This window comes from Oncorhynchus tshawytscha, linkage group LG22, assembly GCF_018296145.1.
Source record: "Oncorhynchus tshawytscha isolate Ot180627B linkage group LG22, Otsh_v2.0, whole genome shotgun sequence".
Taxonomy (NCBI): Eukaryota; Metazoa; Chordata; class Actinopteri; order Salmoniformes; family Salmonidae; genus Oncorhynchus; species Oncorhynchus tshawytscha.
Window position 1 is genome coordinate 4,736,901 of NC_056450.1, and position 23,083 is coordinate 4,759,983.

The following is a 23,083-nucleotide window of genomic DNA, read 5'->3' on the forward strand; positions in this document are numbered from 1 at the left end:
TACATTGAATACAGAGAACAGGGTAAAAAAAAAAATAAAATTAAAGTGACCTTATGCTTGATGTGACTTATGGGCAGAGCAGACCATCCGATATGCGCTTAAATATTGTGATATGCAACCTGGAATTTAAATGTAAGAGGACCAGTGCTATATAGCAATAAAAATAGCACTAGTGAGCAACTACAATTTCAGAGACAAACCACAAGTTCTTCAAGTTTAGTACTAGGCCTATATCCACACATTTGAATGATCTGAATGATGGTTGAATTTACAATCTACAGCTAGGTTTGGCCTCCAGCCAATTTGTTCCTGAGCTTGTCTGTGGGCTGAACATAATTAGCCTATTAGCAAATAGCCTACTAGCTGACCAATTCAAAGCCCTACACAATAGGTTAAACTACATAATTAACATGTGGTTAGTGGGCTAATTTATTGAAAATATAAAAATTAAGATCTGACTACATTGGTAGAATCACCAATAACTATGTTAATAAGCCTACCTATTCTATTAAAAAATAAAATATTAAATATTAAGTGTTTCTCCAAAGCAAAACTAGTGTGTCTTGTTTGGAACTAAACTATCACTGTTTGCAAAGAAATCAATATGAAATGTCATTATGAATCTAAGCATGGTACTTTCAGAAGTACTATTTCCAATGGGAGGAAATAGCTATAGGCCTATCGACAAAAATATATGGATGACATAACTGCATCTGTCAAACCGGTAAGCCTCTCTCATTTCTTAAATAGTGCTCTAACAAAGCCCCCTTGTTAGTAAAGTGCCTATTCAACTTCAAGCACAGGGCATTGTCCATATTGCTCTTAGAAATAGCGATCCACACGCTGCATCAATCTGAACTTTCTTGTAATTATCCAATTATATTCCATTCCCACTAATATTGTAATTAAGCTTTCACATGTCATACACTTATCAAGCATTTGGTGCTTGCTTTTATTTACGGCAAATCATTTGACTGTCAATTTTCTGTTGCGAATAGAGAAGACCATAAAATTGAAGTCGGAAGTTTACATACACCTTAGCCAAATACATTTAAATGCAGTGTTTCACAATTCCTGACATTTAATCATAGTAAAAAATTCCCTGTCTTAGGTCAGTTGGGATCACCACTTTATTTTAAGAATGTGAAATGTCAGAATAATAGTAGAGAGAATGATTTACAGCTTTTATTTCTTTCATCGCATTCCCAGTGGGTCAGAAGTTTACATACACTCAATTAGTATTTGGCAGCATTGCCTATAAATTGTTTAACTTGGGTCAAATGTTTCAGGTAGTCTTCCACAAGCTTCCCACAATAAATTGGGTGAATTTTGTCCCAATCCTCCTGACATAGCTGGTGTAACTGAGTCAGGTTTGTGGGCCTCCTTGCTCGCACACGCTTTTTCAGTTCTGCCCACAAATTTAATATAGGATTGAGGTCAGGGCTTTGTGATGGCCACTCCAATAGCTTGACTTTGTCATTAAGCCATTTTGCCACAACTTTGGAAGTATGCTTGGGGTCCTTTTCCATTTGGAAGACCCATTTGCGACCAAGCTTTAACATCCAAACTGATGTCTTGAGATGTTGCTTCAATATATCCACATAATTTCCGTTCTCATGATGCCATCTATTTTGTGAAGTGCACCAGTCCCTCCTGCAGCAAAGCACCCCCACAACATGATGCTGCCACCCACGTGCTTCACGGTTGGGATGGTGTTCTTCAGCTTGCAAGCCTCCCCCTTTTTCCTCCAAACATAACGATGGTCATTATGGCGAAACAGTTATATTTTTGTTTCATCAGAACAGAGGACATTTCTCCAAAAAGTACAATCTTTGTCTCCATGTGCAGTTAGTCTGGCTTTTTTATGGCCGTTTTGGCGCAGCGGCCTTTCAGGATATGTCGATATAGATACTTTTGTGCCGGTTTGTTCCAGCATCTTCACAAGGTCCTTTGCTGTTGTTCTGGGATTGATTTGCACTTTTCGCACCAAAGTCTCTAGGAGACAGAACGTGTCTCCTTCCTGAGCTCCATGAAGGTTGTGTGGTCCCATGGTGTTTATACTTGCGTACTATTGTTTGTACAGATGAATGTGGCACCTTCAGGCGTTTGGAAATTGCTCCCAAGGATGAACCAGACTTGTGGAGGTCTACAATGTTTTTCCTGAGGTCTTGGCTGATTTCTTTTGATTTTCCCATGGTGTCAAGCAAAGAGGCACTGAGTTTGAAGGTAGGCCTTGAAATTCATCCACAGGTACACCTCAAATTGACTAAAATGATGTCAATTAGCCTATCAGAAGCTTCTAAAGCCATGACATCATTTTCTGTAATTTTCCAAGCTGTTTAAAAGCACAATCAACTTAGTGTATGTAAACTTCGGACCCACTGGAATTGTCATACAGTCAATTATAAGTGAAATAATCTGTCTGTAAACAATTGTTGGAAAAATTACTTGTGTCATGCACGAAGTAGATGTCCTAACCGACTTGCCAAAGCTATACTTAACAAGAAATTTGTGAAGTGGTTGAAAAATGACTTTTAATGACTCCAACATAACTATGTAAACTTCCGACTTCAACTGTATACCCATCCCACATTATGATAATGAAGTTCCTACTTTGAGTCTGAATTGAAAAGGTGTGAAACATATCAACGAGAGAAAGAATCCAATCAATCTTCTCATATAAGTCCTCTTCAGTTTGAGCTATTGCACTCTTCATGCCATGAAGGAGAAAATAATACCAACATTGATTAATTCATTGATACTACAGTGCATTCGAAAAGTATTCAGACCCCTTGACTTTTTCTACATTTTGTTACGTTACAGCCTTATTAAAAAAAATATTAAATAAATGTTCCCTCAATCTACAAACACACATAACCCTTAGCGAACAGTTTTTTTTTTTTAAATATCACATTTACATAAGTATTCAGACCCTTTACTCAGTTACTTGTTGAAGCACCTTTGGCAGCGATTACAGACCAGAGACTTCTTGGGTATGACGCTACAAGCTTGGCGCACCTGTATTTGGGGAGTTTCTCCCATTCTGCTCTGCAGATCCTCTCAAGCTCTGTCAGGTTGGATGGGGAACGTTGCTGCACAGCTATTTTCAGGTCTCTCCAGAGATGTCCAATCGGGTTCAACTGGCTGTTGCCACTCAAACATGTTATTCAGAGACTTGTCCCGAAGCCACTCCTACGTTGTCTTGGCTGTGTTCTTAGGGTCATTGTCTTGTCGGAAGGTGAACCTTCACCCCAGTCAGGTCCTGAGTGCTCTGGAGCAGGTTTTCATCAAGGATCTTTCTGTACTTTGCGCCGTTTATCTTTCCCTCGATCCAGACTAGTCTCCCAGTCCCTGCCGCTGAAAAGCATCCCCACAGCATGATGCAGCCACCACCATGTTTTACCATAAGGATGTTGCCAGGCTTTCTCCAGACGTGACGCATTCAGGCTAAAGAGTCATTTAGGGCCCTTTTGGCAAACTCCAAGCGGGCTGTCATGTGCCTTTTACTGAGGAGTGGCTTCCGTCTGGCCACTCAACCATAAAGCCCTGATTAGTGGAGTGCTACAGAGATGGTTGTCCTTCTGGAAGGTTCTCCCATGTCCACAGAAGAACTATGGAGATTTGTCAGAGGGACCATCGGGTCCTTCTCCCGATTGCTCAGTTTGGCCGTCCGGCCAGCTCTAGGAAGGGTCTTGGTGGTTCCATACTTCTGCCATTTAAGAACGAAGGAGGCCACTGTGTTCTTGGGAACCTTAAATGCTGCAGATATTTGTTGGTACCCTTCCCCAGATCTGTGCTTCAACAAAATCCTGTTTTGGAGATCTGTGGACAATTAGTTTCACCTCATGGCTTGGTTTTTGCTCTGACATGCACTGTCAATTGTGGGACCTTATATAGACAGGTGTGTGCCTTTTCAAATTAATTGAATTTACCACAGATGGACGCCAATCAAGTTGTAGAAACATCGCAGGAATGATAAATGGAAAAAGGATGCATCTGAGATTAATTTAGAGTCTGATAGCAAAGGGTCTGAATACTTACGTAAATAAGGTACGGTATGTTCTTTATTTTTAAGACATTTCAAAAAATTTCAAAAACCTGTTTTCGCTTTGTCAAGTTCTCTTCAAAATATAACATTTTAGGTCAGGCACATTTTGAGGCTGCATGAGGCTTTATGATACTGAAGCATGGTGCTCCCCCATGTGGGAAGAAATGGCCTTTCCCTCAACTGCTATCAATAGGTAGCTGCCATTTATATCAGACTTAGGTGGAACAGTGTCAGCAGGTGAACAGCGGGACTGAAGTACTCACTGGGTTTGTTGTCACGGCCCTTGCTGGTGACAGTGAGCGTGTGGATGTAGAGGCGCAGGTACCAGGGCACAGTGTCTAGCAGGAGCACGGGGAAGGCCCGGTATGGGTGGTTGTTGTACATCAGGGTGTGGATCTCTCCCGTCTGCAGCCCGTAGCCGGCCACGTAGCGCTCTCCATGCAGCAGGGGACGCAGCATGTCTCCTGGGGTGGGGGAAGGAGGGAGTGTTCATATTGTCAATCATAAAATTACTAGAATATAAATATAATTTCGATGGTGAGTTTTATACAGACACCATTTTATATGCTCTACATGGAAATTAATTTATATCACAATTTTTTCACCTTTTTCGGTAACACATTACCTGATCTTACTGTGCAGTAACTAGGGCTATGTAGTCTATTTCAGAAGAACAGAATAGCATACTTTGAGTTGTCCTTATGTTATGTCCTGATCTGGCTATGCCAAATGGCTGTGGGCTACACTAGTTCATTTAGCAGACAAGATTTGCTTAGAATTCCGTGGCATTATTTTATAGTATGAAGAATACAATTGAACAAAGCTCGAAACGATGAGGGACTGCTCTATTCTGTGTTGAGCGTTTAACAAAGAAATAGATACTCCTATATGCTTAATTTAGAGTTATTCATGTAAATTTTGTTCTACAAACGTTGGGCTATATGGTTAGATGTTTAATTCATTGTAAGGCTGTATGATATGACTAATGATGATTTGAAAGGTTCTGCTTAGTTTGATGATGATGATTTGAAGAGTTCTGCTTAGTTTCTTGCACAGGTTGTAGACACTTCATTAGGCGCTCATTCACAATTTGACAAGCACTTCATAATGCCTCAAATTTCACAGCAGCATCCCCTTTGTGGCCGTAATGCACCCTAAAAAAATCCATGCATTTTGCGGCCAGTGGCCGTTGTGCCCTATGAAGAATAGAATTGAACAAAGCTCCAAACGATTTGAGGGACTGCTCACATGCGGCTATTCTGTGTTGAGTTGTTAACAAAGAAATGGGTACTCCTATATGCTTAATTTAAAGATATTCATGTAAATTTAGTTGTTCTACAAACTTTTTTCAAATCATCATTAGTCATATCATACAGACAAGATTTGGATAAATTGTGGATGAGAATGCTGCGTTGTGCCTTTCTCCCTGAGTGCTGCATGCTCCTAGGCACCTCTCTCTCACATGGCTCTCCATCACATGATCGGGTCTTTCTCACAGGCTACAAGTGAAAACAGACACTTCGGGGAACGCAACTGCGTGCGTCCTTATCCAATTCCGAGGTGCATATTGAAGATATTGGAAGAACTGTCCACATTCACTTCTCGTCAGCCAACAAGATGAGTAGGCCTAACAAACAACAAAATCACTAGCCTATGTCAATCTTCTATAGTACAAAAGTCAACCTATTCTATGTGAGAAATAAATATCCCAAACATACTCTGAGACAATTGTGGAATGCAATAGATAACACAACCACTAGCATCAAAATTTGTTTGTTTTTTACACAATGTGGCTGATGCAACAGATCAGAACATTTTAGGTTAAAATTGTATTTCTTTACATTATAAGCGCAACAATGTGCACATGGTAGTAGGCTATAAGGGCGAATGTTCCGTTAGTGGGAAAACACCATTATCAAAACTGACCGCAAATGTGATTATGCATGTAATGCTTTCATTATAAAAGGTGTATTTTTATAGAAAAATAATTTTCCCCAAACTTGAAACTCTCACAAGTGTACCTATGATGAAAATTACAGGCCTCTCATCTTTTTAAGTGGGAGAACTTACACAATTGGTGGTTGACTAAATACTTTTTTGCCCCACTGTAATTCACAAGTGATAGGTTAATATGGTCACCAATCCTCCTATTCTTGATTTAATCTTGTCCTTACATATAGTAAATAAGGTGTGAGAAATTTGTTTTGATTTAGAATGGACCATTACCATGCACCGGTCTTGAAACAGAGGCAGCGGGAAACAATAAATGTCAACTATGCACTTAAATAGCGAATGGAGGATGCTTTCCCGTTGTTCATTTTCATGCCAGCCAGATTGCTTATCTTCCAAACAGGAGCATAGCCTACAGTGCCTTGCGAAAGTATTCGGCCCCCTTGAACTTTGCAACCTTTTTCCACATTTCAGGCTTCAAACATAAATATATAAAACCGTATTTTTTTGTGAAGAATCAACAACAAGTGGGACACAATCATGAAGTGGAACGACATTTATTGGATACTTCAAACTTTTTTAACAAATCAAAAACTGAAAAATTGGGCGTGCAAAATTATTCAGCCCCCTTAAGTTAATACTTTGTAGCTCCACCTTTTGCTGCGATTACAGCTGTAAGTCGCTTGGGGTATGTCTCTATCAGTTTTGCACATCGAGAGACTGAAATTGTTTCCCATTCCTCCTTGCAAAACAGCTCGAGCTCAGTGAGGTTGGATGGGGAGCATTTGTGAACAGCAGTTTTCAGTTCTTTCCACAGATTCTCGATTGGATTCAGGTCTGGACTTTGACTTGGCCATTCTAACACCTGGATATGTTTATTTTTGAACCATTCCATTGTAGATTTTGCTTTATGTTTTGGATCATTGTCTTGTTGGAAGACAAATCTCCGTCCCAGTCTCAGGTCTTTTGCAGACCCCATCAGGTTTTCTTCCAGAATGGTCCTGTATTTGGCTCCATCCATCTTCCCATCAATTTTAACCATCTTCCCTGTCCCTGCTGAAGAAAAGCAGGCCCAAACCATGATGCTGCCACCACCATGTTTGACAGTGGGGATGGTGTGGTCAGGGTGATGAGCTGTGTTGCTTTTACGCCAAACATAACGTTTTGCATTGTTGCCAAAAAGTTGGTTTCATCTGACCAGAGCACCTTCTTCCACATGTTTGGTGTGTCTCCCAGGTGGCTTGTGGCAAACTTTAAACAACACTTTTTATGGATATCTTTAAGAAATGGCTTTCTTCTTGCCACTCTTCCATAAAGGCCAGATTTGTGCAATATTACGACTGATTGTTGTCCTATGGACAGAGTCTCCCACCTCAGCTGTAGATCTCTGCAGTTCATCCAGAGTGATCATGGGCCTCTTGGCTGCATCTCTGATCAGTCTTCTCCTTGTATGAGCTGAACGTTTAGAGGGACGGCCAGGTCTTGGTAGATTTGCAGTGGTCTGATACTCCTTCCATTTCAATATTATCGCTTGCACAGTGCTCCTTGGGATGTTTAAAGCTTGGGAAATCTTTTTGTATCCAAATCCGGCTTTAAACTTCTTCACAACAGTATCTCGGACCTGCCTGGTGTGTTCCTTGTTCTTCATGATGCTCTCTGCGCTTTTAACGGACCTCTGAGACTATCACAGTGCAGGTGCATTTGAACGGAGACTTGATTACACACAGGTGGATTGTATTTATCATCATTAGTCATTTAGGTCAACATTGGATCATTCAGAGATCCTCACTGAACTTTGAGAGAGTTTGCTGCACTGAAAGTAAAGGGGCTGAATAATTTTGCACGCCCAATTTTTCACTTTTTGAATTGTTAAAAAAGTTTGAAATATCCAATAAATGTCATTCCACTTCATGATTGTGTCCCACTTGTTGTTGATTCTTCACAAAACAATACAGTTTTATATCTTTATGTTTGAAGCCTGAAATGTGGCAAAAGCTCGCAAAGTTCAAGGGGGCCGAATACTTTCGCAAGGCACTGTATGTGCTTAATATTAGGAGAGAGTGCTGAGTGTGCCAGGCAGTCAGCAAGTTTGGTAGGCTACTAATGACCATCAGCAGCATCAGAGCTTGGAGAAGCCTAATTAACATGACTAAGCGGTCATGTGGAATTTGACTGTCTTCATGACTCGTTACAACCGGTGTTGCAGTAATATGGTCACCGCAACAGCCCTGGCAGTAACTGCAAATTATACGAGTAACATTGTATTAACCTGCAGTTTCTTACTATTTTAGTAACTGCATAATAATTGTATTGTAAATGGGGTTGAGCAGTTTTTGTAATTATACAAGACGGATAGGGATTGTTCCTTATTCCACTTGTGTAACAGCAATTTGTGAAGGGAGGGGAACAGACAGTCGAGGGAAAGATCATATTTTCTGGAATTAAAACGCAGCTCGCGTGTTGTGTTCTTTACAGGTCACTCACCACTCTCGGCTGCTCGCCAGCGCAGCAGCATGTTGAGGGAGCGCGTTTGTCCGAACGTGGCCTGGTTAGTGAGGTCATAGACCGAGTAGGTTCTCCGGTCCCCAAGCACCACAGCCTGGCTGAGCAGGGGAGTGGTTGGGCTCAGCTCAAACAGCTCTCCCTGTAGGGGAAATACAACACATGCCTGCATAATTACCATAGAATAACACTTCTCCATAGTGTTGTCTGATGTTTTAGAGTTAACAAATCACACACATGCAAGCATTCATATACAAATAGACAAATATTGATTCGCCAATCAATTAATTAACAATAATGAGTATGCACTCAAGAGTAAGATTGTCTGCCAACTGAATAGAATGTGGAGTTGGGTAAAGTTAACAGTCATGTAAAGATGCAGACCTGAGGGTTGTCTGTGACATCCACGTACACTTTACTGGAGGAGGCCAGCGGGCAGGCTTCAGTCACGGTGCGAGAGAACATCTTGAACAGGGACCACTCTGTCAAAACACCCAATAACCAACATCACCATCGTAACATCACATTCATCTTAGCCCCTTTTGTATTTAAAAAGGTATTGAACAGTCTTTTTCAAGGAGCACAGAAAGGTCCATGTCTGTACACCGCATTAGACATAAGCAACTTTTATATGAAAAGTTGTTCTTTATTTCTTTAATTTTATTGTTTCACAACTTTAAATGCACTTTAAATCAAGTTTGATTTTATTTGAAAAACATGCCCTTTTTGCTTTGTATCATCCAGCTAGCACGCAAATACACCTACCTGGGTTGTGGGGTATCCAGATGTTTATACCGTCCTTCTCTCATCACGGGATTTACAGTATTACCGTCTTAGTACACAAGGGGCGCACATTTTTCTTTTTTAAAGACCACAGGGGGCGACCATTACCAGAAAGCTAAGAACATTTGAAAATAAACTAAATTGCAAAGACAGGCAATCCAGCTCATAACGTTTATACAAGTGTAGGTAGGAGCCACCGAATGTAATGTTTGGTGAGTCTGGGCATTTTCAAACAAATATGAACGAGACACATTGTGCAAAAGAACAACGTTTTGATGCATGCTTGTCTGAAGGAAGAATAGTACTGGCTCTAGAGCAACATGTGTACACACTGAGTCTGTGTGGAGTCGCTATGGCCACGGGCCTGCCTGCTCTGCCCAGGGAAGAGGGGGAAGAAGCTGACGAGCCGAGAATGGAGAGGGGAAAAAAGAAAACGCAAGGAAATCAAGATGGCAGCAGTGGCAACTGTACAGATAACTCATCCAAAGCGATTTGACTTCTCAAACACGGCAGAAAGATAAAACTATATGACGCCCAACCTCCTTATTAATTCAGCCACTTACTTAGCTAACTAGCAAGTTAAACCTAATACACAGCTGGACTCACAAGAAAGGTGAAAAAAAATGAAAATGAAGAACGCAATCTGCTTAATCTCCTAATTTATTACACTGCAGGTATTTGCTTAAAAAGCTAAAAATATTCAGATTTATTGAAAAAAACCTTCCTGTATTTTTTTCCCAAATACCCCAGTATACAGTACATATATATGATATACTGTTCAAGCCTAGCACCTACATGAATCGGGGGAAGGTACAGTAGATCTTGGTAACACCGGTGTGTTTTAGCAATAGTGGGATGAAATTACTTATACCATTTTCACACTATCATGCAGACCCGAACCGTACTGTGCTGGCTCTGTTATTTTCCTTTAAGTTTCCAGCAAATATATGGTGGATGCATAAACAGGCCAGTGCAGTACAGTTCGGCTCAGTTTAGGTGTGTGAAAGGGGTATAATATTGAATGCAAGAGACCTCTCACCTCGTTTGCCCTGGCCAGAGGTGTGCAGGTCGAACACCACGTTCAGTGTCTGTCTCAGCTCCCACACTGTGGATTTGCACTTCCAGTCCTGAAACAACCGTAGAGTGTCATATCAAGGCTGGGGCTCATCAAAAGTGACAAGATTTCAAATGGGATTAGGATAGGATGGAAAGATGTAACATGGAAGGAGAAACCAGTGGTTTTGTTTGAGACAATGAAGACCGTGAGACAATTTACGAAGATTCTCTATTCCTACACTCTTTTACATTAAAAAATGACTACGACCAACTACACTGAACAAAAATATGAACATGTAAGGTGTTGGTCCCATTTTTCATGAGCTGAAATAAAATATCCCAGAAATGTTCAATATGCACTAAAGCTTATTTCATATCCCAAAAGAAAGATCCTCTCACTATAATACATTTGAATAGAAAGTTAACAAAAATAGATAGGTATTTTCCTTTCCATTGTAGCAAGATCTATCTATTTGTGGAAAGAATTCACACCGATTTAACTTTTTAGTCATATCCCAGGTTACCTATTTGCTTATAGCCTTGCCTACACCTAGCGACTTGCTTTTTAATACCCCAGGACTACCTGACATGATGACTCCTTGCTGTCCCCAGTCCACCTGGCCGTGCTGCTGCTCCAGTTTCAACTGTTCTGCCTTATTTTTATTCGACCATGCTGGTCATTTATGAACATTTGAACATCTTGGCCATGTTCTGTTATAATCTCCACCCGGCACAGCCAGAAGAGGACTGGCCACCCCACATAGCCTGGTTCCTCTCTAGGTTTCTTCCTAGGTTTTGGCCTTTCTAGGGAGTTTTTCCTAGCCACCGTGCTTCTACACCTGCATTGCTTGCTGTTTGGGGTTTTAGGCTGGGTTTCTGTACAGCACTTTGAGATATCAGCTGATGTACGAAGGGCTATATAAATAAATTTGATTTGATTTAAACGATATGAGCAAAAAAATTACATTTTATTTGGAAAGGCAAGCCAGACAAAATTAAAATGGGCCCATTTATATAATTAATTTGAATTTGGAGGGCATTAGAACTCACACAAAAGTTATACTAAAATCAGAACTGGTTCTCTAGCAGATTAGTAAGAATGTCTCAACGCATGTTTTTCCCTTAATTCAAATTAAAACCTCTCACATTCGGTTATTTGAAAAGTAAATCTCCAAAAAAAGTCCTCAACTGGCAGCTTCATTAAATAGTACCCGCAAAAACATAAGTCTCAACGTCAACAGTGAAGCGGCGACTCTGTCCAGTGTCTGTGTTCTTTTGCCCATCTTAATCTTTTCTTTTTATTGGCTAGTCTGACATATGGCTTTTTCTTTGCAACTCTGCCTAGAAGGGCAGCACCCCGGAGTCGCCTCTTCACTGTTGACATTGAGATTGGTGTTTTGCGAGTACTATTTAATGAAGTCTCAAACTAGACACTAATGTACTTGTCCTCTTGCTCAGGTGTGCACTGGGGCCTACCACTCCTCTTTCTATTCTGGTTATTCCATTTCTCACAAGGAATAGCCTTCATTTCTCAGAACACGACTAGACTGACGAGTTTCAGAAGAAAGTTCTTTGTTTCGGGCCATTTTGAGCCTGTAATCGAACCCACAAATGCTGATGCTCCAGATACTCAACTAGTCAACAGATGGCCAGTTTTATTGCTTCTTTATGTGTGTAAATAACACCAGTGAAAAGTTTGGACACGCCTACTCATTCAATGGATTTTCTTTATTTTTACTACTTTCCACATTGTAGAATGATAGTGAAGATATCAGAACTATGAAATAACACATATGGAATATTGTAGTACAGATTATTTCACTTAATCACAATTCCAGTGGGTCCGAAGTTTACATACACTAAGTTGACTGTGCCTTTAAACAGCTTGGAAAATTCCAGAAAATTGTGTTATGGCTTTAGAAGCTTCTGACAGGCTAATTGACATCACTTGAGTCAATTGGAGGTGTACTTGGGGATGTATTTCAAGGCCTACCTTCAAACTCAATGCCTCTATGCTTGACATCATGGGAAAATCAGAATAAATCAGCCAATACTTCAGATAACATTGTAGACCTCCACAAGTCTGGTTCATCCTTGGGAGCAATTTCCAAATGCCTGAAGATACCACATTCATCTGTACAAACAATAGTACGCAAGTATAAACACCATGGGACCACGCAGCCGTCAATCCGCTCATGAAGGAGATGCGTTCTGTCTCCTAGAGATGAATGTACTTTGATGCGAAAAGTGCAAATCAACCCCAGAACAACAGCAAAGGACCTTGTGAAGATGCTGGAGACAACAGGTACAAAAGTATCTATATCCACAGTAAAACAAGTCCTATGTCAACTTAACCTGATATAGGCCACTCAGCAAGGAAGAAGCCACTGCTCCAAAACCACCATAAAAAAGCCAGACTACTGTTTGCAACTGCACATCGGGACAAAGATCGTACTTTTTGGAGAAATGTCCTCTGGTCTGATGAAAAAGAAATCGAACTGTTTGGCCATAATGACCATTATGTTTGGAGGGAAAAGGGGGAGGCTTGCAAGCCAAAAAACACCATCCCAACCGTGAAGCACTAGGGTGGCAGCATCATGTGCTTTGCTGCAGGAGGGACTGTCGCACTTCAAAATAGATGGCATCATGAGGAAAGGAAATTATGTGGATATATATTGAAGCAACATCTCAAGACATCAGTCAGGAAGTTAAAGCTTGGTCGCAAATGGGTCTTCCAAATGGAGAAGGACCCCCAAGCATACTTCCAAAGTTGTGGCAAAAAGGCTTAAGGACAACAAAGTTAAGCTATTGGAGTAGCCATCACAAAGCCCTGACCTCAATCCTATATTAAATTTGTGGGCAGAACTGAAAAAGCGTGTGCGAGCAAGGAGGCCCACAAACCTGACTCAGTTACACCAGCTCTGTCAGGAGGATTGGGACAAAATTCACCCAACTTATTGTGGGAAGCTTGAGGAAGACTACCCGAAACATTTGACCCAAGTTAAACAATTTAAAAGACAATCCTACCAAATACTAATTGCATGTATGTAAACTTCTGACCCACTGTGAATGTGATTAAAGAAATAAAAGCTAAAATAAAAATATATATATATCTACAATTATTCTGACATTTCACATTCTTAAAATAAAGTGGTGATCCTAACTAACCTAAGACAGGGAATTTTTACTTGGATTAAATGTCAAGAATTGTTAAACTGAATTTAAATGTATTTGGCTAAGATGTATGTAAACTTCTGACATCAACTATAATATACAGTATAACACAAGTGAGTACACCCCTCAAATTTTGTAAATATTTGAGTATATCTTTTCATGTGACAACACTGAAGAAATGACACTTTGCTACAATGTAAAGTAGTGAGTGTACAGCTTGTACAACAGTGTAAATTTGCTGTTCCCTCAATAACTCAACACACAGCCATTAATGTCTAAACCGCTGACAACAAAAGTGAGTACAGCCCTAAGTGAAAATGTCCAAATTGGGCCCAAAGTGTCAATATTTTGTGTGGCCACCATCATTTTCCAGCACTGCCTTAACCCTCTTGGGCATGGAATTCACCAGAGCTTCACAGGTTGCCACTGGAGTCCTCTTCCACGCCTCCATGACGACATCCCGGAGCTGGTGGATGTTAGAGACCTTGCACTCCTCCACCTTCCGTTTGATGATGCCCCACAGATGCTCAATCAGGATTAGGTCTGGAGACATGCTTGGCCAGTCCATCACCTTTATCCTCAGCTTCTTTAGCAAGGCAGTGGTCGTCTTGGAGGTGTGTTTGGGGTCATTATTATGTTGGAATACTGCCCTGCGGCCCAGTCTCCGAAGGGAGGGGATCATGCTCTGCTTCAGTATGTCACAGTACATGTTGGCATTCATGGTTCCCTCAATGAACTGTAGCTCCCCAGTGCCGGCAGCACTCATGCAGCCCCAGACCATGACACGCCCACCACCTTGCTTGACTGTAGGCAAGACACACTTGTCTTTGTACTCCTCACCTGGTTGCCGCCACACACGCTTGACACCACCTGAACCAAATAAGTTTCTTGGTCTCATCAGACCACAGGACATGGTTCCAGTAATCCATGTCCTTAGTCTGCTTGTCTTCAGCAAACTGTTTGCGGGCTTTCTTGTGCATCATCTTTAGAAGAGGCTTCCTTCTGGGACGACAGCCATGCAGACCAATTTGATGCAGTGTACGGCGTATGGTCTGAGCACTGACAGGCTGACCCCCCACCCCTTCAACCTCTGCAGCAATGCTGGCAGCACTTTCATAAGTCTATTTCCCAAAGACAACCTCTGGATATGACGCTGAGCACGTGCACTCAACTTCTTTGGTCGACCATGGCAAGGCCTGTTCTGAGTGGAACCTGTCCAGTAAAACCGCTGTATGGTCTTGGCCACCGTGCTGCAGCTCAGTTTCAGGGTCTTGGCAATCTTCTTATAGCCCAGGCCATCTTTATGTAGAGCAAAAATTCTTTTTTTCAGATCCTCAGAGAGTTCTTTGCCATGAAGTGCCATGTTGAACTTCCAGTGACCAGTCAGTATGAGGGAGTGTGAGAACGATGACACCAAATTTAACACACCTGCTCCCCATTCACACCTGAGACCTTGTAACACTAACGAGTCACATGACACCAGGGAGGGAAAATGGCTAATTGGGCCCAATTTGGACATTTTCACTTTAGGGGTGTACTCACTTTTGTTGCCAGCGGTTTAGACATTAATGGCTGTGTTGAGTTATTTTGAGGGAACAGCAAATTTACACTGTTATACAAGCTGTACACTCACTACTTTACATTGTAGCAAAGTGCCATTTCTTCAGTGTTGTCACATGAAAAGATATACTCAAATATTTACAAATATGTGAGGGGTGTACTAATATATATATATATATATATATATACACACACACACAGCAAAAAAAGAAACGTCCACTCATTTATTTTCAGGAAAATTAACATGTGTAAATATTTGTATGAAAATAACATGATTCAACAACTGAGACAGACTGAACAAGTCCCACAGACACGTGACTAACAGAAATGGAATAATGTGTCCCTGAAACAAAGGGGGGGGGGTCAAAACCAAAAGTAACAGTCAGCATCTGGTGTGGCCACCAACTACATTCAGTACTACAGTGCATCTCCACCTCATGGACTGCACAAGATTTGCCAGTTCTTGCTGTGAGATGTTACCCCCCTCTTCCACCAAGGCACCTGCAAGTTCCCAGACATTTCTCGGGGGAATGGCCCTAGCCCTCAACCTCCGATCCAACAGGTCCCAGACGTGCTCAATGGGATTGAGATCCGGGCTCTTCGCTGGCCACGCATAGTGTTGAGATTGCCTGCAATGACAACAAGCTCCGTCCGATGATGCTGTGACACACCGCCCCAGACAATGACGGACCCTCCACCTCCAAATCGATCCCGCTCCAAAGTACATGCCTCAGTGTAACGCTCATTCCTTCGACGATAAACACGAATGCCTTACAACAGGCCTACAAGCCCTCAGTCCAGCCTCTCTCGGCCTATTGGGGACAGTCTGAGCACTGATGGAGGGATTGTGCGTTCCTGGTGTAACTTGGGCAGTTGTTGTTGCCATCCTGTACCTGTCCCGCAGGTGTAATGTTTGGATGTACCGTTCCTGTGCAGGTGTTGTTACACGTTATCTGCCACTGCGAGGATGATCTGCTGTCCGTCCTGGCTCCATGTAGCTCTTAGGCGTCACACAGTACGGACATTGCAATTTATTGGCCACACCTGCAGTCCTCATTCCTCCTTGCAGCATGCCCAAGGCACATTCACACAGATGAGCAGGGACTTTGGACATCTTTCTTTTGGTGTTTTTCAGAGTCAATAGAAAGGCCTCTTCAGTGTCCTAAGTTTTCATAACTGTGACCTTAATTGCCTACAGTCTGTAAGCTGTTAGTGTCTTAACAACCGTTCCACGGGTGCATGTTCCTATATTGTTTATGGTTCATTGAACAAGCATGAGAAACAGTGTTAAAACCCTTTACAATGAAGATCTGGGAAGTTATTTTGATTTTTACAAATTATCTTTGAAAGACAGGGTCCTGAAAAAGGGACGTTTCTTTTTTTGCTGAGTTTATGTTATATACAGTGCCTTGCGAAAGTATTCGGCCCCCTTGAACTTTGCGACCTTTTGCCACATTTCAGGCTTCAAACATAAAGATATAAAACTGTATTGTTTTGTGAAGAATCAACAACAAGTGGGACCCAATCATGAAGTGGAACGACATTTATTGGATATTTCAAACTTTTTTAACAAATCAAAAAGTGAAAAATTGGGCGTGCAAAATTATTCAGCCCCTTTAATTTCAGTGCAGCAAACTCTCTCCAGAAGTTCAGTGAGGATCTCTGAATGATCCAATGTTGACCTAAATGACTAATGATGATAAATACAATCCACCTGTGTGTAATCAAGTCTCCTTATAAATGCACCTGCACTGTGATAGTCTCAGAGGTCCGTTAAAAGCGCAGAGAGCATCATGAAGAACAAGGAACACACCAGGCAGGTCCGAGATACTGTTGTGAAGAAGTTTAAAGCCGGATTTGGATACAAAAAGATTTCCCAAGCTTTAAACATCCCAAGGAGCACTGTGCAAGCGATAATATTGAAATGGAAGGAGTATCAGACCACTGCAAATCTACCAAGACCTGGCCGTCCCTCTAAACTTTCAGCTCATACAAGGAGAAGACTGATCAGAGATGCAGCCAAGAGGCCCATGATCACTCTGGATGAACTGCAGAGATCTACAGCTGAGGTGGGAGACTCTGTCCATAGGACAACAAACAGTCGTATATTGCACAAATCTGGCCTTTATGGAAGAGTGGCAAGAAGAAAGCCATTTCTTAAAGATATCCATAAAAAGTGTCATTTAAAGTTTGCCACAAGCCACCTGGGAGACACACCAAACATGTGGAAGAAGGTGCTCTGGTCAGATGAAACCAAAATTGAACTTTTTGGCAACAATGCAAAACGTTATGTTTGGCGTAAAAGCAACACAGCTCATCACCCTGACCACACCATCCCCACTGTCAAACATGGTGGTGGCAGCATCATGGTCTGGGCCTGCTTTTCTTCAGCAGGGACAGGGAAGATGGTTAAAATTGATGGGAAGATGGATGGAGCCAAATACAGGACCATTCTGGAAGAAAACCTGATGGAGTCTGCAAAAGACCTGAGACTGGGACGGAGATTTGTCTTCCAACAAGACAATGATCCAAAACATAAAGCAAAATCTACAATGGAATGGTTCAAAAATAAACATATCCAGGTGTTAGAATGGCCAAGTCAAAGTCCAGACCTGAATCCAATCGAGAATCTGTGGAAAGAACTGAAAACTGCTGTTCACAAATGCTCTCCATCCAACCTCACTGAGCTCGAGCTGTTTTGCAAGGAGGAATGGGAAAAAATTTCAGTCTCTCGATGTGCAAAACTGATAGAGACATACCCCAAGCGACTTACAGCTGTAATCGCAGCAAAAGGTGGCGCTACAAAGTATTAACTTAAGGGGGCTGAATAATTTTGCACGCCCAATTTTTCAGTTTTTGATTTGTTAAAAAAGTTTGAAATATCCAATAAATGTCGTTCCACTTCATGATTGTGTCCCACTTGTTGTTGATTCTTCACAAAAAAATACAGTTTTATATCTTTATGTTTGAAGCCTGAAATGTGGCAAAAGGTCGCAAAGTTCAAGGGGGCCAAATACTTTCGCAAGGCACTGTATATATATATAGCTTTGTCATTATGGGGTATTGCGTTTAGATTGATGGTGTTCTAAAGATTGGAGGTGTTCTAAAACTTTTGAACGGTAGTGTATGTGCACTACAAACTGTATTACCTGACACACAGGTCTGAAGTGTAGAGCCTGGGAGTGGAAGCTGCTGTGGAAGAGTTTCTCAGACTTCATCAGGACTGCCAGACCAGCCTAGTGGAAGGAGGGGCAACATGAATGACATGGTTAATCACCACACACACAAAGTCAACTACAATAAATTGATAACAAAAATAACCACCCAAAGCCAAACACATAAGCCAAGAAGGAAGCCATTGCACACATAGGAGTTATGACAGATTTCAGATGTATTGTACGAAAGTCTAAAGCTTTGGCTAGATGCAACTTTCATAAGAGCATCAAACATAAGACAGACAGCTACCTTGGAGCCACAGGGGAGGAGTTTCTTCCACGGAGTCAGGTTCTCAGTACAGACGATCTCCCGCGGCAACACAGCATAGCGGAGGAAGCGCTGGTCTGTTACTGATTAGAGGACACAAAGAAGGTACATGAAATGACAAAAATCAACAGACAAGACATTATGGAGAGTCACACATCACTACTGTAGTGTTTCACATCTTTAACTCACTTCTTTGAGATTCCTTTTGAGTACATATGACAAAAATATGGCTGTTCTAAAGCACTACCCTCTGTTCAGGAGTAGGATTCTTATCCCACCAGGGCTGGTAAGATTGCAGGCTTATATTCTAGCCAAGATGCACACCTGAATATGACTAGTTAGGTAGTTAAATGGGGTGTTTAACCTCTTGGCTTGAGTAAAAACTCCCCCAATACCAGACATAGGATTGCCCACCCCTGCTGTAAAGACTAATGGCCTTGTATTTTCAGTTTGACATAACAACAAAGCATTGGTTGGCATGGGATCATATTCATGGTCACACCGTAGAAGTGTTCCTTACTGGACAATTACAGATGGTACCTCTGTTTCCCTCTGGTGCTTCATGAGCACTGCTCTCAGTTCAGAGGTAGGCGAGCTACTGTAGAGACTGTTGAGTGTGAAGAAACGTACCGTTGCCCAAGCCAAGAGGTTTGAAGGAGGCACTGGGCTGCACTGTGTTGGTGGAGTCAATGAAGTTCAGGGAGGCACAGAAGATCCCTGAGAGAACGTTGGTCAGCTCCTTCCAGGCACCGTCCACACTATAAGACAAAGGATCAAACGAAGGGTACAGTTACAGGGCCTTCAGAAATAATTCACACCTTGGTTTTTTCCCACATTTTGTTGTGTTACAGCCTGAATTTAAAATTGTGTCACTGATCTACATACAATACCCCATAATGTCAAAGTGGAATTGTGTTTTTATAAATGTTTACAAATTAATTTAAAAAATGAAAAGCTGAAATGTCTTCAGCCAATAAGTACTCAACCCTTTTGATATGGCAAGCCTAAAGTTCAGGAGTATAAATGTTTTTAACAAGTCACGTAATAAGTTGCATGGATTCACTATGTGCAAAAATAGTGTTTAACATGTTTAAAATCACTACCCTACTGGTGTACCCCACACATACAATTATCTTTAAGGTCCAAGATGAACAGCACAGATTCAACTACAAAGACCAGGGAGGTTGTCCTATCGTTCGCAAACAAGTGCACTTACTTATAAGGAAGATGGATTAAAAGAAAAAGCAGACATTGAATATCCCTTTGAGCATGGTGCAGTTATTCATTTTATACTTTGGATGGTGTAACAATACGCCCAGTCACTACAAAGACACAGGCGACCGTCCTAAATCAGTTGCTGGAAAGGAAGGAAACCACTCAGGGATTTCACCAGGAGGCCAATGGTGATTTTAAAACAGCTAAAACATGGCTCTGACAAAAGATAATGGAGGATGGATCAACAAAATTATAGTTAGGCCTACTCCACAATACTAAAATAAAGGAGAGAGAAAAGAAGGAAGCCTGTACAGAATACAAATATTCAAAAATATGCATCCTGTTTACAATAAGGCACTAAAGTAAGACTGCAAAAAATGTGACAAAGAAATTAACTTTATGTCCTGGATACAAAGTGTTATGTTTAGGGCAAATCCAACAACACATGAAAGCTTTTTTAGGATAAAAAGAAACAGAATAGAGCTAAGCACAGGCAAAATCCTAGAGGAAAACCTGGTTCAGTCTGCTTTCCAAAAGACACTGGGAGATAAATGAATCTTTCAGCAGGACAATAACCTAGAACACAATACACTGGAGTTGCTTAGCAAGTTAACATTGAATGTTCCTGAGTTAAAGTTTACTTTAAAAAAAAAAGTCTTAAATATATGGCAAGACTTAAAAATGTCTGTCTAGCAATGACCAACAACTAACTTGACAGAGCTTGACACTTTTTAAAATAATAAAATGGGCTAATATTGTACAATCCAAGTGTGCAAAGCTCTTAGACTTACCAGAAAGAATCACAGCTGTAAACGCTGCCAAAGGTGATTTAACACAAACGATATAAATCAAGATAGTGAAGATAATTATTGTGTATATCACTGACAAAAAAACAAACATTTTAATCCCACTTTGTAACAACAAAATGTGTAAAAATTCAAGGGGTGTGAATACTTTCTGAATGCACTGGATCATTCACTTCAGTGGACACTCACTTTAATAGACAACTAGATCACTTTAATGCCGATATAGTTTGGGAGAATGGTAGTATCTGCAACCAGCCACAAGAAAGACATGCCTGTAAAATGTTGTGATATGTTCATGGGCGAAGACTCAATGGAGCAAATAATAGCGGTACCTGCGGTCACAGTTTACAAAATGGGTGAGACTACAGGGTCGTTCCATATGATTTCAACCACTTTCTGACAGCACCCCTTTTGATTTGGACGAAACCTTCCATACATGTTTGCCCATGGTAGAAGTAGTCAGAAAGGGACTTTTTGGAACTGAATGCCAAAACAGTCAGGAGATAGAGGTGCTCAAATTTGAACCATTTTGCATACCCCACCATGATACATCAACAGTGTCTTCATCACTGGAAAATAGAAATGGTTGAGTTTGACATCCATTTGAAGTCACTTTCTGACAACTTCTTCCATGGGACAAAATGTATGGCGGTTTCATTCAAATCAAAAGGGGTACAGCCAAAAAGGGATTAAAATCATATGAACAAGCCTAAAGCCACACATATGTATTCATACAGCTCTTGTTGACACCAGAACCGACTAACAATGATTCAACAGATCTAAAGCTACTCCATTAACTTCTATAATAAAGAAAGTGAACTTGTAAGGATAAATAAATACAACAGTATATGTACTCACTCAGTGACAGTGTCCTGGAACCATACCCACAGTTCAGCACCAGGGGGCGATGGTAGGAATGGCTGGCCCCACTGCATGGTCCTCCAGTAGCCCTGAGTGAAGGAGATGTGGAGCTCACGCACAGAGAACTTTGAAATCACCTGGCCCAGCGACTTTGGGAAGAGTCGGTAGTGGGAGACTGAAAATGAACATTTGGGAGGAAACAGTGAGTTTCATAGAACACTAATATGTTGACTTGATATGTAGTTCATAAAATCCATCCTTGAGTTTAGGGGTGTGCACGTACCAGATCTAGGCCTATAATCTCCCAAAAGTGTGCACTGGACAGTGGACATACCTCATACAAATTAGGCCTAGGTCCTATGTACTGATGACAATGAATGCACAGCTAGTCAACATAGCACAGCAGCAATAAGACACCTAGTTCAACTATTCAACTTATCAAGCCCTTGACTGGTTGAATAAAATGTTTAGTGCTGGGCTGGAACAAAAGCCTGCTCTGTGAGTCTACAGGACCATTACGAATTCAGTGGAGGCTGCTGAGGGGAGGACGGCTCATAATAATGGCTGGAACGGAGCGGAAGGAATGGCATCAAACACCTGGAAACCATGTCTTCGATACCATTTCACTTATTCTGCTGCCATTACCACGAGCCTGTCCCCCCCCAATTAAGATGCCACCAACCTCCTGTGCTGGATATGCACTGATGACTGGTGGTGTCCCTGTGTGACTACTTGATAAATGATGTGATTGAACCACACTATTTACCTTTACTTCCTCGTAAGAAGTCTGTATCCCACATGGTGCGGAACTGGAAGCTGGCATAGATATCCCCAGAATGCAATGGTCTGATCACCAACTCTTCCTGAAACTGATCTTTTGCGGGCGTTAGTGGAGGGACGTCTGGGGTTTGCATGGTGTCAGGGACACGGTCAGCTTCTTTGACCTCGGTAGCCTCCCATTGCCTCTCCTCTTCCGCTGCCTCTTGGGTTTGGTCTTTTGCATACGGTGCTGGACGACTGTCAAGGTTTTGCATGGTATCATGGACATGGTCAGCTTTGTTGTCGCTTGGGGCATCTGCGGGATTCGTTTCGGCCTCCCATTGCCTCTCCTCTTCAGCTGCCTGGGTTTGGTCCTCGGTTTTAGTTGATCGCAGTGACGCGCCTATATTCGCCTTCGGTGCAATATCAACGGCCACGCTTTCAGCATCTTTCACATGATTTGTGTCTTCTATGTCCGCTCTAACAAACACATATGTTAATCCACAAAGAACGAACACCAGCATAAAAATATTGCACCTGTGCGCTGCCATTTTTCCGATTGCTGAACAATCAGTGTGCCATTGGCAACACTAAAAAAGTACTTCCGGCTACACGAAATAGCGAGATGTTTCAAAATAAAACTCCCCTACGTAATAATAGAAAGGTGTCAATAACCTGTATCTATTCATGATATATGGAAAATAATTGTCTAAAGATTAATGAAGCATGTTTGTTTATATTTATGTGACATTTGCATTACATTTGGGTTTTAAACGTGTTACATTTGGGTTTTCAAATAAATGCCCCAAATGAATCACTTTATATGTAACACATATTAACTTAAAGAGCAAAAACTATTATTATATATTATCGTATTACTAAATTA

The 23,083-nt window shown here is 41.4% G+C and overlaps 1 protein-coding gene across 1 annotated transcript in view; it reads right to left on the reverse strand.

Moving 5' to 3' along the window:
- Positions 1-22,792, reverse strand: part of pigt (phosphatidylinositol glycan anchor biosynthesis, class T) — a 32,737-nt gene extending 9,945 nt beyond the window's left edge. Inside the window, exons 1-9 of the mRNA XM_024383787.2 lie at positions 22,205-22,792; positions 21,436-21,613; positions 19,187-19,314; positions 18,539-18,639; positions 18,223-18,309; positions 10,323-10,410; positions 8,885-8,982; positions 8,483-8,642; positions 4,312-4,512 (exon numbers count right to left, since the gene is read on the reverse strand). Of these exons, the coding sequence (XP_024239555.1) occupies positions 4,312-4,512; positions 8,483-8,642; positions 8,885-8,982; positions 10,323-10,410; positions 18,223-18,309; positions 18,539-18,639; positions 19,187-19,314; positions 21,436-21,613; positions 22,205-22,748 (1,585 nt within the window). The 5' untranslated portion in view covers positions 22,749-22,792. The remainder of the gene's footprint in view (positions 1-4,311; positions 4,513-8,482; positions 8,643-8,884; positions 8,983-10,322; positions 10,411-18,222; positions 18,310-18,538; positions 18,640-19,186; positions 19,315-21,435; positions 21,614-22,204) is intronic.
- Between the last annotated feature and the right edge of the window lie 291 nt (positions 22,793-23,083).